The sequence below is a fragment of the Eurypyga helias genome, unplaced genomic scaffold (assembly GCF_000690775.1).
Source record: "Eurypyga helias isolate BGI_N326 unplaced genomic scaffold, ASM69077v1 scaffold18387, whole genome shotgun sequence".
Taxonomy (NCBI): Eukaryota; Metazoa; Chordata; class Aves; order Eurypygiformes; family Eurypygidae; genus Eurypyga; species Eurypyga helias.
Window position 1 is genome coordinate 5,837 of NW_010260184.1, and position 20,766 is coordinate 26,602.

Here is a 20,766-nt window from a genome sequence, read left to right on the forward strand (position 1 = left end):
GGGCTGAAGAAAGCCCTTTATTTTCTTGTGGGCAGTTAAAAACTGTTGCCATCAGTTCTCAGCAGTATAAATGTATTAGCAGTCACTGCAACATCCTGCCTCTGTTTCAGAGTCTGGTACGAAGCAGGATCTAGGAGTACCTACCTAGCAGTAGTAGCTTGTCTATGTAAGAGAGACACAGTGTTACTGATGAGCTGAGCTTGTACAGGCACTCTGCCTCCAATTTGCAAATAAAAATACAGTCTGGCACAGAATCCTTGAAACTCTATCAACTTCTACAGTAAATCATAGGGTGTAATTGATACTAAAACCAACTATTCCAAGTTCAAGACATCTAGAATCAAAATGTGGCCCAGATACAAAGCTATGTGTTGCTTGCATGTATCAATTCGGACTTTTCTCATAACTCTGACTCCTTGAAATAAATTAAAAGATGTACTAATCTTTCCAGTTAAAAACAATAATTACATCTGAGCTAAAGAAGAGATCTTTTGCAGAAGAATCTAGTTGAAGCATACAGGACCTAAACAGAGCACTATTTTCTATACGAACTTATGACTTCGTTTTAATGAAAGCTCAGTAGATTCAATTAAAATCCACTTTCTGGTTGCTAAGCTCCATTATTTCACCTTCAAGAATTGTGAGCAGTTTCTATAGCTTTGCAAAGAGGCCACAATGACAGATATAAAGTCAAAATCAGCAGAAGTTATGGTCAACAGGAGCTATTCAATGGCACCTATTCTACATTTTTAATTAAATTTCTGCACCTACTAAAACGCTTTTTGACAGATTTTATTTTTTGTACTTCTGTTTCAGATAAGAAACGTCATTATCAAACCCTTTCATGATCTGCATTAATAGAGGTAGAATTAATACAATTTTTAATAGAAATTCCTCATAATCCACATTTCAGCTCATAAAATTTTTAATGATACTAATTTAATTACTTTTAGGATGCTTCTGTTGCTTTAGCATCACTAAATTGCTGGTTTGTTTATCTTTCTAGCCTGCTCTAAAACATGGACATTCACCCTGACAAGAGAAAATGAATTCTCTTGTGTTAAACAGATTATCTTGGTTCTTTATGTTTTAATCCACAGCGTAAATGTATTTGGCAGGTCAATAAGTGAATCAAGTCAATATTTCTGATGTAATGTTTCTGCTAAGTAAGTTTTTGTTGTGGGGGGTTTTCTGTTTGCTTTGTTTTGCCTTTTATAGCACATTTGCTTTGTTATAATCACAATGACAAAATGAAGAAAATGGAACTTTGACTCCTCATAAGGTCAGAGGATCAAACCTACCTGACTAGATTTTCATTGTCTCCAGTCCCTTTGCAGGTAGCACATTCCGTTCTTAAATCCTCTGACTTGGGCTTCTTTTGTAGAACAGACTGTCGTCGTCTTTCTCTGGGAATCCGTTCCTGTCACAGCAGAAGGCAAAAGAAAGGAATTGGGGGGAAAGGAAAGCAAATATTTCCAATTACGGTACTGAAAATAACACTTCAGCCTACAGTTTAATTTTTTCGTGAAACTGTTAAAAAAAAAAAACAACAAAACACAAACAAAACAAAACACTATAATCCAACCTCAGCTTTTTCTTCTTCAGGCACAAAGCTTCGTTTTCGTCCTCTAGTTCTCTAGAAGAAAATATATTTAAAATTCAATTATTAGGTAACGGAACATTTTTGCTATTTATCTATTATTCATAACAACAACAAAAACATACCACGGGAAATAATTTAAAGCATTAACAACAGAACCACTGCAAGACAACTACAATAACAAACATCAGAAGAACAGCTTCAGATTCTGAATATAAAACTACAGAACTAGCCAAAAAATAAAAATGTGTGTTGACCTGAGCATGTGGAGCCTTATTCTAAAATAGATTGCCACCAGAATTAAAAATCTCTTACAGACTTTCCATAAACTTCTCAATATTGAAGAGGTGTAATTTGAAAATTGAAAAGTGTATTACAGTAAATTACTTGAGCAGTTAGACGTGCTCTACGTGCAAGCAAAGTGATTGGACTAAAAAAAAAAATCAGAAATATAAAACTGCATGAAAACAGAAACAGAAAATAATTCTTATAGCTTTTGAGGAGTAAGCAAGAATTGAAGTTTTCAAATGGAAGCTTACTATGATGGGTATGTGGCAGATGCTCAAAAGCCGTAGCATATACATATGACTGGTACAAAAGAGATGGAATGGGTAATACAAAAGTGGAAGTTATTTCAGTATTGCAGTTGGCCAAAAAAACCTAAATACTAACAGTGTCGAGGAAAAGAGGTTTACAGGAATGGTAACAGCAAACACCAAAAGTTTACAGGCAGCTCTAACTACATGCCATTGAGTCCAGTTTGAGTCACTGTCTCTGAAAAAGCAGCATTATATCCTGCACGTATTAAATAACTGTTACAAGCTGACAATATTACACTCAAAAGAAAGAAAATTAGAAGGGATGCAGAAGGACATGACAAGTATTAGAGACTGAATACCACAATGTCTGAAACTTTTATACTAATAAAACAAACAAATAAACTTTTAAATGCTTGTTTTTCTGGGAGGAAATCATCATCTTAAGTAGTCATTCTTCATATGATTAAGAAAACACGGCCTACTTTAGGACTTTTTTTTGAAGAAGCTAGTGTTCCTCTCAGAAAATGTAAACAGCAGCTGATTAAAAAAAAAAATCTTCAGCCAGTTGAGAATCACAAGCTGCCATAACTCCAGTGATATGTTTCTCCTGTTTGGGATCCTCTTTGAAGGAGATTTATACTCGTGTCAAATTAAGACTCCTCACGATTTTAAACTATTTTACAATATAACTATATTTAAATGTGTAAAGAGACTTGCCACTTCAACACATCTATACCTTTGTTATCTATGCAGATTCTAATCTGCGCATGTTAGAAACACAGAGTTCAGGAATGTTTTTTTGGTTGTAGGTGAGAGTTAACTCTATAGTAGAACGGAAAACACTAGTCTATTTTGTGCCTCTTTAGAATACTTTAATTACCACTGAGGTTCTCTTTCACATTTCCCTAAAGACAGCTTATAAAACAAACTGTAAAACATTATCTATTTAATACATACCAGTATTTACTGTAAGTTTAATAATAGTCATATTGGAGGTGTTTTACCTTCCACATGGCACACAGCAGATAACCAAGTGTCCAAATCTGGAAGAACCAATTTCTTAAAAGTAACTGAATTTATCCATGTATTAGAGGTCATATGCATATGACAAAGAATGTCACATTAAATTATGCCTGTATTATGCTTCCATTAGATTAGACCTACATTAGATTTCTAAACCTTCAAACATACTTGAATCTGTTTGACAGTTTCTAGAAAACAAACATTAAAATCAACATCTTAGACATACATATTTGTAGGGTATTTCATATGCTTTTAAAGTAATCAAATTTTACATTAACATTTTTCCAAACTGATTTTCACACTTAAATACAATGCTCAGAATCATTATACTATTGTCAGCATTCACAATGGAAAATAATATCAAATTCACAACTGAAAATTGAATATTCTGTGATTTTCAACAATAGCTTCCCAGTAACTCATCTGTAATTTTACATGTTTTCACTAAAGTTACCTTACAGATTCACAGAATCAGATAAACCTGGATAATTTGTTCCAGTATTTTTCATTGCTGTTTGCCTCAAAGTACTGTAATTGAATTTGAATGCTCTGAATAATTTGTGTCATTAGTGTGCTCAGAATCATGAGATTATAAGCATCAAATATTACAGCTGCATGTACTTCCCATAAAAAAAAACTTAACAACACTGTTTTTTTAAGCTTTTCTTTCATAAGAAATCTTAAATTTTACATGTCCAATGGTACCGCCTACAACTGAGGTTAAACAAGTTTATATTCAGAATTTATTTGGAAACAGAGATGTTAACCCAGTATAAAATGCATATAAAGACTGATCTTTTAATCAAAACACTTGGCAAATCAATACTATATAGATACCCTCAATCTACCACTTCTCTGTATCATAAAACAGAACATGGTGACTTTGTGAAATTTACCCCTAGATTTCCAAAGTGCTCAAAACAGTAAGTCAGAAAAGCAAAAAGTCATGTTATCACCACGCAAGCAAATTCCCCATTAGTATCACTGCTATAAAGCAGGTTTTTTGTTTCACTGGAAAAAAGTAGATATGCTCTAAAATATCAACCATTAGGAATGGACCACTCAATGCAGAACAAACCACAGCTAGTTTGTAATATACTGAAGCAACCCATACATGGCAACTGCCTCAAGATGCCACTTTAGGACAAGAATCAGAAAATACTAAATATTACTAAACATAGTTCAAAATATGTAACTATATAGTTTTCTGTATACAGAAGTAGAAGATTTCTGTAAAAAAACTACTTCAAATGTTGACATTTAATGACAGCTGATTGGCAAGTCTTTGGTTGTGTCTCACCTAAATTCTGTAGTTGCACAACTCTGGAATTCATTCAGTGTGCACTCAAGTTGAGAGACAGGCGAGTCATGTGTTCAGATGTTTCCCTGCTATTAACAGGAAGATGCCAGACACTGAGCTTCAGATCCCACAGCATCAAAGGAATCACCATGCAGTCACCTATAATCTGGTTACTAGACAGGCAACTTAAGATTTCTGTGGGTAAATAAATTATATGCCTATAGCTAAGGGCCAATTAAGTACTGATCCTATATAATGTTAACTACCCCAGAAAATCAAACCAACTTATGCCAAGGTCATAATCATGGCACACAAGGCATATACTATTTTTAATTTCATATCCTTTCACAATTAAGGCCCTTAAAAAGAAATAAAAAAAGAAAAAAACCCAAACCAAACAAAACAAAAAAAACCACCAACAAACCGCCAGCCAAAATAGCCAGATTTTACTTCCTAATACTATACCATAATATCCCTATTACTCCACTTTTCTCTAGTGACTTCTTAACTCTCCTTCTCTACTATATTCAAACCATGTCTCCCACCATATCCTGAAGTTCTCCTTATGTTCCCCAGCTAAAGCGAGGACACACTAGGACAGATTCCAAGCTACACATGTTCTACACTGGACAGCAAGAGACCAAACACAAAGGATAACCGAGCTCATAACTAAAACCTTACTCAGCACTCATCCTTTCCATCCAGCAGCTTTAAAAAATACCCAAGAAATTAATCACCTTAGGCACACATACCTCTATTAAGTTGCCATACTGGATCAACAGGTTACTAGAGACAATGCTACTTAGAATGTCAGGCAACTGTATAATTTATTTTTGTCAGTAAACCAAGTTAAAAGCTATTTTTGTTATGAACTAAGGAAACAAGCAAAAGAGCTAGCTGCTGTGTCACAAAGAATATACCTTACATTGAAAGGAAATGAATGAAAAAAACTAATGTCTTCTTATGTTAGCAGTACATCCCGAAATAATCTCAGCAAAGAGATCAACATCTTAAATTTTAAGATGCAAGCATAAAATTAAAGTAATGTTAAACAAGGAAAAAAAACCAACTATGAAAAGGTTAAAAAAATGTATTAAGATAGATTAAATTTTTAGCATAATATTTTTTGGGGAAAACACACCTCTCTGTCAGCAAAATGACTTCTAATTAAATTCTTTAAAATGGTACAAGATGATGTTCTTCAGGTAAATAGACAGAGCCATTTGGTACAATGAAATAAATGAGATGAAAGCAGGCCATCTTTTCCGAGAACATCTTACTAAGGTTTAGCCTTCACTGCATCTTAATGCCCTTGCTCAGAAGAGAGTAATACTCTGCATAAATGAAAACTAAAGATTAAAAACATCCCTTCTGGTCTTTTACTTCAAAGCTTGTCATCTATGGAAGCTGGAGAAGTTACTTCATTAACTTTTGACACTGCGTTCCAAATCTGGGAACCTCCCCTACACAAACACCCCAAAACAAAGAAAAACTGCCTCTTGTGTCTCCAATATTTTAACATTCACACAAAACGTTACTGGACTACCTACAGAGAAACAGTGACATGACAATGGAAATTAGCTATCAAACCTGAAAAGAAAGAAGTAGAAAAAAAAAACTGGAGTTGCTTGCCCCTCTAATTTAATTTATAATGATCTAAGCTGACAGTACTAAAATATTACATAAAATATATACTATTTTATAAAATACGCTGTATGTAATAAAACATATTTAAGAAAGTGTTAGGGAATGCCTCTAAAACCAGGAAGAAATTAGGAGAGCAAGGGCAAGGGAAAGATAAATAAAAAATATGTCTCTTCCAGCTATGACGTTTTTGTGACACAAAAGTATGCATCTGTTGTGTGCAGCATTCTACTGTTGTGGTGTAGAGACTGACACAACAGCTTAGGGAATTAAAAAGAATTAGGACATAAATGGCTGAAAAAATAGAATACTAACATAAGAAATAATACATGATGAAGCAACAAAATGATACAACATGATGTGGATCAAATCCATGAGTGACTTAGGGACAAGACGACACTAGAGGTGTGGGGATAACATAGTTCCAGCTCATGGAAGTAAATACTGTACTCAAGATGGTAGGAAAACCAGACAGTTAAAAAAAAATACCCAAACCTGTCCAAAATGGAATGACAAATGTTGAGGGCAATATGTAATCAACAATGGGATCAAAATGTCAACCCAAAAACAGAAGACGACTGACTGAAGTGGGAGTCTCCATTTTAGACTTAGAAAAGCTAGAAGCGAACACTTAAATTTCATATTCAAGTTTTTCATAAGCAATTCACTAACAATTGGACAATAATAATGAAACATATGTAAAATATTAGATAATGCATTGACTGCAAGATTTTGAACATTGTCAGAAAAATAAATTCCATACATGAGAGAAATGAAAGACATCTTTAAGTGACAATTAAAGCCTAGGATGTGTCCAACACTCTCTGAAAGGAAACAGACTGCAAAACAGCAAAGGAAACAAAAGCAGCAAAGCAAAGCTGCAAAGGAAACAGACTGACTTCTGTCACCCGCAGAAACATGTTAGTTTCAAAGAGTAAAATAGACCAGTTACCCTGACAGAATGGGTGCCCACATGACTGAAAACCACTGTGGCTGTCAGCAAACCACTTCATTATGTGTCTCTCCTTTGTCCATAAGACACATGCTTTAAATCAGTTCATCCAAAGAGAGCAACAGAAGGCAGAACACTCTCTTGGAGAAGTTTTGCTTTGCCAGCTTAAAGAAAAGGAAAACCCAGAACTCATGAATGGACCAAAAGGGGGGAGGGCAAACCCCAAGAGTAACAAGCGCTCCTCTTAAGTACTTCCTGAGGTGCTCCTAGAGGATAAAAAATTAAACTGTCATCTATTTCATTTCTTCTCCTACACAAGAAGATATACAGGAGTTAGCAGTATTACAAAGACATGATATACAAAATACTGAACACATCTGTGGTTGGCAACAAGGCTTGAAGTCTATTTCATGTAAGGTAAAATAGCATGGTTCTGGATTTGATCTGCTCAGTCACTCTGTTTTTAAGTAAACCAATAGTGATTTTTGCATGGCAATTCCAAAAAGCTATTCGATAAACTGAATTTAAACCCAAGAGGAGTTAGAACACAATGATACTTAACAGAACTTAAAGAGATTCCCAGTTATTTGCAGAACTCATCCTGCCAACTATTTCCAACATTATAATAGACAGCACTGCTCCCAGTTTCTCCTTTAGCATGTTACTTGGTTAGAATGCCTTTTGTATGCATACACACGCAAAGGAAGTAGAGGACTAGTGAGTGCATCTGCTTATGCCACTATATCTGTATAAATTCAGGCGTTTCACTACATTAGCATGTACTGCTTCTGCTAACAAACAGGAAAGATGTTCCTTATGCTGGTGCTTCTATACCTCTTGGATCTCACAGGAACAATACTGTCATATACGTATGGCTCTTTCTTCTGCAGTGAGTTTCTGATACCACTAATAGTGCTGGCATAGTGAAGTATTACTTTTCTTCATAAAGGAAGAAAAATTCCACCAGTACTCCAAGTGCTTCTGGACTTTGTGGGCACATGGTATCAGTAGGAAGGTGTGCATTTTCATTTAAGAATTTCATATAATTCAAAACTAGTCATAGATTTCACATTAAAAAATGATTATATTGCTAGATACATCTGACTCAAAACAACTGGTACTTTCTTTATTGTGTATAAAGTCTTTAGATGTTGTTTTGTGTTTTAATTACTGGAGAACCAAATGTGAAGAACTTAGGATGCTTTGGTTCTCATAGATCTGTACATCTCACATTTCTTCCCTGAAATAGCAAATATTTGATTTTTGTTTCCCTAATTGAACTGCAGTCATTCAGCTACATGAAATACACAGCAAAGAGGGCCAGCATAAGACTACAACTGTGTTTTAATTGTTTCCTATTTAAATGTTTCAGTAATTTTCATTTTTATCTTATGTTGACACACTAATTCCACAGTTTTACCCTGTACCAAACTGATTCACTGATACATATCACATATCAAAAACTTCCTAACCCTTTCACTCATACAGCCTCTAACATGTACTTGTTAATGAGAATCTAAAGAAAAAAAAAAAAATCAGTAAATATCAGAACGCTATGGAATCATTTTAAACAAAGAGGTCATGATATGGAGTCATTTCATTATTACAGAACAGAAGATGACTCAGATATGAAACATGAGCAGAGCAGAACACTCTCAGAATTGGGAAAACTTCCACTACTACCAAAAAAGTAACTAATGAAATCACTATGCCCACTATCAAGACCATGTATAAAGCAACCTATAGATTTTCAAAAGCCTAATGAAAAAAACCACAATTTGAAACTTCACAGATATGAGCTCTCTCCTGTTAAACACAAACCATGACTATTTTGCTAAGACAGCAATTTTTTTCTGGTTTTTTTTTGGGGGCATGTCACCCTATCCTTACTAAGAGTTCAATGTTATAAACATCCTTTGCCAATGAAAAAGTTAGAATCAAGCCACTTGCAGAAAAATCCCTTTAATTTCACTTGCTTTATTAAAAGAAGAAAAAATACTCTATTGATGGCACCACACAGACAAGAAATTATTTTAAATAAAGGTAAGGACAGGTCTATAGACACCAGGTGGCACACTTGCCCAATACAGATTAAAGTAACTACCTTAAATGGTACGTATCACTAGTATTCAAAATACACCTCTGAAATAATTATTTAATTTTCCAGAAAGCTGGCAATAATAAAAAGGGAACTGCCAGAAAAAAGAAACAGCAGTAAATCAAAATATGATTATAAAGAGAAACAAGTCAACCATGAAGCTTCATTATACAGAATTACAATTTCCCCTCCTCCTTTTTTTTTTTTTTAGCTTCCATTCTGCTGAGAACTTTTTATTTTCTAGAAAAGCAAAACTAAAAACAAGCTATACTGTAACTGAACCTGGCAATTATCTTGAAACTGCTGTTTTTAAGACTTAAGCAAATAACAGAATTTGAGAACTAGCAGGATTGCTTTATATCCTTTTTAACATTAATATCTTTCATATGTTTGGAGAAACAAAACAGAAGCAGGAGGGCAAAGGCCCAAAAAAGTCAGTTTGCATATGTTGCTAAAAGAAGTGATTCTTTTCTGGAAAACCCGAACTTAATGCACTTATTTTTAAAGTGGTAGATATGCTACCTTCCCTTACACAGATACTGACATTTACACCATTGGAATACCAGTGTCCATCTCTTCATGCCTTTACTTTTTGATGTAGCAATTCTCTTTCAACTCTGTTCCCTCTGTTTCTCATGCTTTCTTAAAAAAAACCCAAAACAATACAATCCCCCAGCCCCAAACAAACAAAACACCCCACAACCCAAAAGCACAACTCTGATATATTCCATTCATTTCAAGCATTGCTGAAGAGCTACATCAATTTATCTTACTTTCCACCTTTCTAAATTTCACTTCAAGGCAAAACAAAAGAGTCCTATAGTATCACATATCCACATATTTGGCAGGCTGTCGATCTAGCTTTTATGTGCTTATATTGACACGTCACAGACTAAGTTGGAATTTTACATTAAATTCTGAAACCCTAGGTTTCAGAAAGCCAAGTAACTACTGACGATTTTGTTCTAGAGCATTAATGTTCAGTTGACAGCAATTTCTTTTAAGTTGAATATATAAAAACAAGTACTACCAGATCTTTGCTTTAAAAGGTCTTCCAGATACTTACTTAGAAGTCATATTTAAATGGTTGACCATTCACTGACCAGGTTAATTAAAATGATGATTCATAAGTATAGATAAGTGTTTTTAAATTATTTGCTATTTTTACAAAGCACTGATACATACACTCAAATTGGAACTGATGTTATGTTTTCCTGTTTTGTTAAAAATGTGTGTCTATGACATCACATAACTAAGCTACACAATAGATTTCTGAAAAGCACTTCGGTGGAAATACTTCAGCAGTTAAATACAAGCTAACAGTCCTTTTTATCTTTTAATGTGCTTGGTAAGAAGAAAAAGAAAATACCCCTCTATCATCACCTCCTATTTGGAAAACAGCAAGAAATAGTAATTTATTCTAAGTGACAGTATTTATTTGTAAAACAAAAGCGGTATACAAAACAAGCCCCTTGCTAAAAACAGTTTGTAGGTTCTTTGTCAGTATTTCTTCTTATTATTGTTTTTGAAAACTAATAATCTTAGACCATTCAAAATAATGCAAAGCATTTCACTAAGCCTTCGCTAAGAGTATCCTGACACACATGTAAGGCTAACTAATTCAGAGACGTAAGATGAGAAAAATCTGAAAAAACCCATTAAGTTCATAAAAAGAAAGAAGGGGAATTAGGAAGGGATGCAGAAGGAAAATATGATGTCCTTACTAGTTTTTGTAATAAAGCAAAAAAAAAAAAAAAAAAGGAAATTGTAATGCTACATTTAAAAGCGGAAAAAAAAGCACCACCATCTTCTTTAAAAAACAACCTAGCCCTTTAAAACAAAACCCACAACATCAATGAATTCAGGTGCTTCAATGGATTTAAAAAATAAAAATAAAAATTGCAGGACTTAAGGGCAGATCCATAATTAGATGGGATTGAAACACAGTGGTAGAATGATGAATACTTCTAAAAGGGTCTTTTACTCTTCACATTACACTCCAAGCAGACAGAAATTAGAAAAAAAAAATGCTACAAATATGGAATTTTTTTTTTTTCTTCATGAAAGGGGGTATCCTTAATCATCTCTGAATTCAATGTTACCAAACAGGAGCTGCAGGACAAACTGATCGCAAAGTATCAATTCTGAAAGTACAATTTAACGTGAATTTTTTTTTTTCCTCATAGTTAGTATATAGGTTTAGTTAATCATGTGCATTTGTATATAATGTCTTATAGATGCCAGCTCTTACTGTCACTGGTAACACCTAACGTAACTTTATTGAAATAAAGTATTAGGGCTTACCCACAATTTCATAGTTAACTCTTCATTACTTTGTTGACAGATAAACCACTACAATGAAATCCAAACATGTAAGATGAATTCTGTTCTCTTAGGTATGTAGCAAGAAAAAAATTCTTCCAATTATATCAATTCAAGATAAATGTATATAATACAAATGGAAATTCCCTTAAGAGCAACAGAGCCACAACTCAGTGTTATAATTGCACCTGTTGATTATAACTGTAAGCAAAGCTGACTGCACACTATTTGATAAGCAGGCTTGCCAATTCCTTCCAAAATAAAACTACAGCAAATAAAACATGCCCAGAGATATAAAGTACAATGAAAAGAGAGGACTGTGCAGTAAGTATATTTTCAAACTGTTCAACCTTTATTCTTTATTTTCAACTACTTTAAAGGATTTGAGAAGTGAGCACACAAAGGACAGAAGTAGTACCTGGACATCACTGTTGAAATGCACCACATAGATGTTCTCTGGGTAGTCAGACTCAAGTATATGAGAAGTTGTTCAAAGGTCAGGTTTTTTCCCCTCAAACACACAGACAGCGTAAGACCTTACGAATTAGAAGTAGTCTCTTCCTCAAAAAACCAAACCAACCAAGCAAGCATGAAAAACTAACACCAACTTTTCAGGTTTCACAGCAAAGGTGAATGGAAATCCCATACTGCCAGGAAGTATCTATTAAGTCTTCAGAGGTCTGTTATCTTAATTTTGTTATATGGTCTAAGTGCACCAAGATCATGCAAGAGTTGAAATGAAGGAATTCAGCCCAGTCCAGAGAAAGAAATCCAGCAGGTGTCAAGGATGTGAACGTTCTCTTCCATAGGTAAGTAGCATACAGTAAGAAAAAATAAAATAAAATAAAATAAAGTCAGCTGTGGGAAAGCTAAAAGCATGGATAGCATCTGTGCTGTCCTGTGTCAAAGTTATCTTGCAAATACACATGTTGTAGAAAAGCATAGAACTGGAGAGAACTGAAAGAGAGCCTAAAAATTCAAGCAGAGAAACAAAGTATTTCTTAGACAGGTAGCACTAATTCTTCCAAAGTAAAATGCCAACCTACTAGTCCACTCAAAGTAAATTTAATCTCTACATTACATCCCACGATGTGTGTGGACACACTCTCTAACACATGAGGTGCCAAATCACCAATGTAGCACAGTGTCACAGCATGAGAGGAACACTTCAGGGTAATCAGACACCTCTCCATTTATCACAGAAGGAACTGGGCAGTTATTACATGGGCATTAGAACAAATCGATTTTGTCTTCCTATGGATTTCTGTACAATGCTTTATATCACTCTTTTGTCCATTACTAATATGAATGTCTTGCAATACTTTCAATTCTCTTTAGTCCCATAATCATGATTCCCCACCCCTTAATACTGGGTATTTGGTGTAAAAAGAGGGAAGAGAGAGAGAGGAAGAAGGAAAAAGGGAGAGGAGATGCAAACGGTTCAGTAAGCTGGAACACCAGATAAGTCTTCTTTCTGCATGAATAATAGCATGACAACAGTCAGTTCAACTTACCCAGACAGCTACCTACGTGTTCTTACACACAGAAAAGGAGGGAAGTTTCCCTCAGTGAGAAAAAGAAAGAAAAAAAGTTTCTCCCCCACAAACGTTCTCAGTTTTTCACAAAATTTTGGATTACTCACATTCCTAACCGTTTGAGCTAAATTAATCGTTTTGGCTTGAGTAATTTTTAAAGTTCTCAGTCATAGCCCAAGAAAAGGAAGCTGCTAGGTAAAACATTCCAAATATTCTGAAATGTAATTAAAAGCAAACATTTAAGGTTAGGTCAGGAAAATACTTGTTTAATCCTACCAGTGTATACTCTGAATAGTTAAGTATGGTATCTGCTAGTACAAACATAAAAGGTCTGGAAATCCCTGTAAGGAATATAAAGTTGTGTTGCATGAGAGATGCAAGTATGTCTAACTTTAACATGAGCTGGTTTACATACTAGGAAGTATATTGGAAAATGAACCACCAGTTTATATATAATTAGTGCTCATGTCCAAAGGGTCACGGGAACACTAGTCATTCCCTGAACTGGACCTAAAGCACTTTAATACTTCCATGTACATTTTACATGTGATATGACACATCACACATGCGATACTTTGTTTTATGAGCAAGTAAGAGAGCAACATTTTAAGGATTAGAGCACCAGAGACATAACAAAATACAGTGATTAATAAAAAAAGTTCTACTTTCAAATGAAAGAAAAGATGCTAAATATTTCATCAGTACAGGAAGCAAGAGCTTTTGCTTCTCTTCTCTAAAAACTATCCAGCAGGGAAGTCTGAGAAAATATACAATGACTAGTAAGACTAGAAAGCTAACCAAACTGAAATAACAGGGTCCTGTGATAATCACAAACTGTGCAGTCAGTCAGTAGGTTGCCTGTACACAGGGAAACATCTAATTATTTTACAATTGTAACTGGCAATTCGATATATTTAAATCCCAGCATACAAGAACAAAGTGTCCTTACTACTAAGTTGAAGAACAGCTGTAAAGGCTAAGTTTAAGTTCAAACTGAATTTTCCCCTTTTCCACAATTAACAGAAGACTTTGTGACCCAGGTAAAAGGTAAAGCTTCTCCAGCTCTTCAGTTCAGTACTGCTTTTCCCACCTTTTTACTGTAGCAAAATATGTATTTAACGCAAGGAATAAAAGCGTTAAATAGAAAAAAGGGAATTTATAACAAAAACAGAACAACAATCAAATTGAAATCCCACAATTCAGAATGTCCAAAACATAAGCCATCTTAAAACAAAATTATTATGAATAGGAACAGCATAACAACAATCCAACCATCATTTACCGTGTTTCTGATTGGAATTTTCTTCGGTTCCGGTGGCACATCCTGAGGAACAAATTTCACTGGCTCCTTAATCTGCCTCCTTGATCGTTTGGTCCCATCTGGTAAGGTTTCCATGGCGATATCAGCCTCCATGTCACTGCTACCTGCCTGGTCACACTCTGAGCATTGCCTGCAAAGTGGAAGATTTTCTATTTAAAAGCACAGTCACAGAAGTAGAACAAGAAACATATTAAAGTGTTCAGGTTTAAAAGAAAATTCAAAGGTTAAGAAACACAACAGACACCTAAAGAAAACCCTCAAATGTATGATGTTTTAAGCAACTACGCAAAAGACCAAGCAAGACTTCCTTATAGCTGTTTGTTTTTTTTTTTTCCCTGACAGTATTTAAAATTTTAAAACCGAGATCTTAAATTAGGATTTAATCCTCAAGAAAGATGCACCCTTTTTCAAACATTTGCATCCTTCCGTATCCTCATTTTTAATGGTGCCCACTGATCTGTAATCTATTCGTTATTGTAATTGCTGCTGCACTTTTATCTTTACAATAACATGCTGATGAATTAATTCCAATTAGAGCACTCTTCAGTAGCAGGGATTTAGAAGAAGTGTCTGTTATGAAAATTAATTTTAATATGTAATTTCTAAGGGAGTGGGTTTTAAATCTGAAAAAAATAGTTAAGAGACAAAGATACAGAAGCTGGAGACGTATAAACAAACTTTCAACACAGCTGAAAAAAATGTCTGCTTTTGAAAAAGCACAAAATTGCAGTCAGAACTTCAGAAGTGAGGAGATGCCATGGTGATGCTACTAACATACTCCATGACAAAACTAAGATGGAAGCCAACAGTTTTTGTTCTTATTTGCAGAAAATACTGATCTTATGCAAAGTCAAATGCAGATGTCATCTAAAAATACGGTAATGAAAACTTAAAAGTTATATCTATGGATAAGAGCTGTTTTTTAAAATTCCTTCTCCCATTATACTTCCAATTCAAAAAAACAATAAGCCATTTCAAATGAATTCAAATTCATCTCTGCTCTCACACCAAAAATGTTCTTTTTATAATATCAACTTTGGGGGGGGGAGGGGGGGGGGGGGAGTGGAAATCAACATTATATTCTGCTATTAATTGGCATTAACAGGGATACACACAAATCTAAATGAAGGAGTAAATTTGCTTTGGAAGGAGACAACCATAAAACATGTATTTAATTATGTGAAATTAAATGTTAATACACACTTCTGACAAAAAGACACATCTGTCCCATATCTAAACAAAAGCACAGTCAGGTATGCATACTGTACATACAGAGAAATCAGCTCAGACACATGTTCAATAGGAATAGTTTTTAACCTATGAACTTCACTAAAGACTAATATAATATCAGTTCTATCAACTTTCCATGTTTTCTAATTCTTTCAAACTAATCCAAGCAGTATAATCTCAAAACTGTCCTGGTTATACCAGGAGACAACAGCATTCATCTTAGTCTGCTAGGCAGATCAGTGTCTACCAAGTCAAAATAAAGGGGATCTAATCCTGGACTGGGTAACTGCTACCAGTGTAACCTTGGCTAAGTCAACAATTTTCTCCTTCAGTTTTTCAATATGTAAAATTATAATAATTGTGACTACATTATAATGTTATGAAGAATAATTCTAAATTACTTGAGACCACTAGAAATAGGACATACGCCATTGCCAGAAGTATTTGCTGGTCTGGAAATGCAGTTTTCATACTTAGAAAAAAGTTCTGGGCCAGCATACAAGTGTATAATACTCTACTCCTCTTCCTCCTGTTTACAAACCTCAGTTTGCTACAGACACAGCGCTTGTTAACATTTGTAGGAGTCTTTGACACTAAAATATAAAACCAGTAAAAAAATATAAGGTATAACAACTTCCACAGAATACTACTTTTTTTTTTTACCGTTGTACGTTTATATAATTGTGTGCATGAACATGCATAAATATGTACACTGAACTAAATAACCAAAAGCATATGGACCAAACTGCGATTTTATGGGGAAGGGCTCTCCAGTGACCTAACAGGAGAGACAAGCTTTAGAGGTAACAGCATTCCCTCAGAATTTTGTGTCTCTTCCCAGCTAAAGGTTACTTTGTGTTCTTTACTTTTATATGAGGGTTTGTCTTCAAGTTGTCCAACAAAACTCCAACCAGATTTTGTTTGGGAAGCATCAGAGCACAGCCCTCCATAATACTACAGCATCAGTCACGTCATTAATTTATGTAATAGAAAGCACAACTGAAAGTACTTACTATGATCTCTTTATGTAGATGTACACAATAGCTGTGAAAGTGTTTAAAAATACTGTGATGAGAAATTCTTACAAGAAATTTATTTTCCTCATTATTATGGTAAAAACATGTACTATGCATATATTAAAAAATAAGCATTCTACAACTAAAGAGGTGCATTAAAAAAATTAAAGTTTCTATAAGAAAGAAAAAAGTCATATGATTTTACAGCAACATTTGGAGTTAGGAACTCAGTCTCTTGGGTGTACCACCCTGTACCTATGATTTAAATAATTCCTGTTCTTCAGATCTGCACTGTTAAAGCAAAAGATGCTTTTTCTGCTACATAAGCAGACAGTTGTACAGAAACTATCTATGCAGATCAGTAAAGTACTTTAGTCTCATTAAGGCCCTATTTAAATATAAATAAATTTTAACTTTTTTTTCTCAGTGAGGAAGACAAAAAATGTCTCCACCAATGGATGAGGTACTGCATGCAAGTTCCTGAAATTCCATTTGTATTATCAAGCTTGTCCAAAACTGGCAGTGCGAGTTTCACAGCAATCAAAATGAGAAACAAACTAGACCTACAAAAAGAAAGCTAGCTGCAAAACCACAGTATGATGAGGGCGGAAGGGGCGAATCACAGAACAAAACCTCACAAATACATTGAAGGTGAGGGGGAAAAAAGAAAAGTGATAAACATGAACTTACAAGCAACCTCTTGATTTACTGGAATAGCCTCTACTATCACAGGCAACCACATCTTATCAACCCTATTATAAAGCCGTCAAGCTTCAACTCTGAAGTAGTTTGGTTGTTAGCTCCCATAGGGCCCACAGAAAAGCTATTACAGACACACACACCTCTGACTTGGAAACAATCTCCTAACTTTCAGTTCCTATTATGGTTTATTTCAACATGGTTCTTGAATTTAAAGTACTTGCTTCCTATTCTGCTGTTTAATCCCGATATATTCATCAAAAGCAGCCATATAACTCCTCTTCCTTTTGGCTATGCTGAAACCATGCTCATTTAATTTCACCTCTTCAAAGACAATCAGTAAATAGAAAACCTACCACAACTGGCCACCTTTCCAACTGTTCCAGCATTGCCATGCAGCAAATTAACAGGAGAAACGGTGCCAAATATTCTACTTCCGTACACAGGTTTTACTTCGCTTTTAGTCTGGACTTGCCTAACCTAGATGTTTCTGCACTGCCTGGTGGTAAATAGGTTTTTGAGCATGGGTAGCTTAGAGAAACGTGTGAACCTCTAACAGGGCTGTATTTCGGGGCTTTTGTAAGCACTCCAAGAGCAAAGAGTGCTTCCTCTTTATGAAGTTTTGGAAAATGATAACATGAGGCCTTCACTGAGAAAACATGGAAGGGAGGGATAGTTTGGAGATGGGTATTTTTTTTTGTGAAATGGCAACAAAAACCATGGAGAGAAAACCATGTTACTTCCCACCAGTAACGACACTATATTGCTTCCTTATGTTGCAGTTTACACATCAGAAAAAACCTAAATGTACTTGAACTGATGGCCCTGGTATATGGAAATTTGAGAACTGATAATGAGAAAAGCTGAAGAAACGCTGAACATCATTCCTTTATAAATGAAAGGTAATGAAGTTGAAGATCTCACAAACAGGACTCAAAGACAACATACTGGTAAACAACACTAATTTTGAAATTTTAATGAGAAAGCAAACATCTTTGTTATATGCGACTGAAAACCAGATAAGAACATATGAAAATATTTCACTGAAAATGTAACACTATGAAAATCAGGAAAAATCGAGGTTTTGTTCACTTACTGCATTATAGGTGAATTAGACTGCCTTAACTGTGATGTAGTACATAGTTTCAGAGTGGTTTGTGTGAAGAAAATGCAAAGGACTCAGTCAGAACAAGACAGTTGTCCTCATAATCAGAACTGGGCATTCGGCTGCGAGAGGATTTGGAAGAAACCAGCATCCTCTGCACACAGTGCTTACTGTGACAAGAATAAATTTAAATCTTCTGTGCTGAGTGAACACCACTACAGAACTTCCAGATAACAGTTCTGCCCTCAGTGTTTAAAAAGAAAAACTGTACAGTTATAGGTTAGAGCTTGGCTTGGTTTTAGTTAAGAAGAAACAGGTCTTGTCTACATACTTCGTGATAAATCACTTCTTGCAATGTTAGCAAAGAATTAAACCACTTTGAACTTAAGAAACATGGACCATAGCTTGAAAATGACACTTATGCTCTGGTAATCTGAATAAATCATACATGTTAAATGATGTCCTGGAAGTGGAAAAAAGGAGGACTGCTCTTACTCTGGAGACAAACGACAGCATATATGAATGAAAAACAGTTTGTCAGAGCTTCAAAGAGCATCTTTCAGACAGTGAAGGTACTGAAAATTTGCATTTGCAACGACCTAAACACCCTTCAATTTAGACAAATGATAAATACAGAAATATTTGTTATATGCAGTATCATATTGCACACTTATGTAAGTTGATAATTTTATATCATTTTACAATAACACAGGATGAAAACCCATCATGATGTGCTGCACCAGTACTGAATGAGTGAGATCAGGAATATGAATGAACATCCAGATTCTGAATGTTCTGAATGAGTGTTCTTGGAACTATTGGTCAGGAACACCACAGCTCATTCTCCTGTGGTCAATATACCCCACAGCAGTCACCATTGTTATTTTATACCAAGTTATTTTAACTTGGCCTTCCAGAAGAAGAATAAAAATGACCAAGCCTAATATGATCATTAGTCCTTGTTTGGTTCATCTCAGTCCCCAACATTTCATACCAGAAGTTATCACTGTTTTTCAGCAATCTCATTTCAATAGAAAGGGCTAGTCCCTGTTGGTAGCTGCCAAGTATTTTCTTAATGAAAATGTCAGTATTTAACAACCAGGTTTTGATTCATTGTACTGTCTATCAACATCTGTGCACTGCTTTTGTATCAGTTCAGATCATTCTCTACCAGGAAAACACAGTTCCCAGTCCACCCAGAATGGGCAGGAGCATAAAAGCACACAAGTTGTCAGAAAGAATGGCAAGACTTAATGTTATACGGATATGTGAAACAAAAGAATATTGTTTAATCAACAGGATTTCTAAGAAACTGAAAATTTCCAAATTTTAAATAAAAGTATGCCACAGCATTTTACTCTATGATTAGAACTGCTGGTCTACTTTGAAAGCACCATATCAAAACAGACAGAAATTGATGCTTTCATGTTTTATTACGTAAAATAATTGTTATGCTCTTCCTCTCCAAATAAGTCCACTTAAAATGGGGACAGGCTTTGAACTTACTATGTTATAAACAATGTCTTTCTAAAACATTCAAGGTGTATAAACATTACCTTGGAGAAAACTGTCAGGCCTCTTCTGAACAGGGGACATTTTAGGTGCTTGAAACAAATTTCTAATAAGCTGTGAGACACCAGTGCTTACTGTGTCGAAACTCTTACTATGATCTGACTAAGACTAAAATAATTACCTCCTTTTAATGTGTAGAAATGCTGAGATAACTTATTATAATTTATGCTTTCTTTAACAAACGAGCTTTTAAATATAAAGATTTATTTTTCTTACCATTATATGTAATAGCGAATTTAGTTGAACAATTTCAAAATCCTTTTTTATATACTGTAATTTCCATTTCTATTAAAAAACAGCAATGAAATGGACAAGAAGTGTAGCTATTAAGTAATCTACATAGCATCACATATACAAGCTGAATCATTCAGCATCCTCAAGCACAGTATGAAATATAAAGCATATGGAATAAACTCATGCGAAACTACCAAATGTTTAAATCAATATGTATTGATAAAGTATATGGCTCTAACCTTTTGCAAAGGCTCAAGTTAGCAATTATGATTAAATGATTAGCAGTGATAATGGGATAAAAATAATTAATTTTTACTTTCTATCTGTTTCTTATTTAGTATTTTTAAAGAGGACTAAAGTCAACATTTAACCACTTTATTTAAAATCTTTCAACCTGCCTAACATTTCAAGGAATTTCCCACTATACCCATTCTCTTATTTCATCTTTTTGTGTAAATTCCCATTATATCCTCTACAAATGTCTGACAAGTACATGACACCGTATAAAAAAAATTCCTCATATCTTAATCAAAAGATTAAAATTGTATTTAAAACAGCAGGAGGGGAAAAGCCTGC

General features: G+C 34.6%; 1 protein-coding gene across 1 annotated transcript in view; it reads right to left on the reverse strand.

Annotated features, from left to right (window-relative positions):
* Nucleotides 1–1,297: 1,297 nt before the first annotated feature.
* Nucleotides 1,298–20,766, reverse strand: part of PHF14 (PHD finger protein 14) — a 67,962-nt gene continuing 48,493 nt past the window's right edge. The window contains exons 14-16 of the mRNA XM_010154957.1: nucleotides 14,296–14,464; nucleotides 1,586–1,636; nucleotides 1,298–1,420 (exon numbers count right to left, since the gene is read on the reverse strand). Of these exons, the coding sequence (XP_010153259.1) occupies nucleotides 1,298–1,420; nucleotides 1,586–1,636; nucleotides 14,296–14,464 (343 nt within the window). The remainder of the gene's footprint in view (nucleotides 1,421–1,585; nucleotides 1,637–14,295; nucleotides 14,465–20,766) is intronic.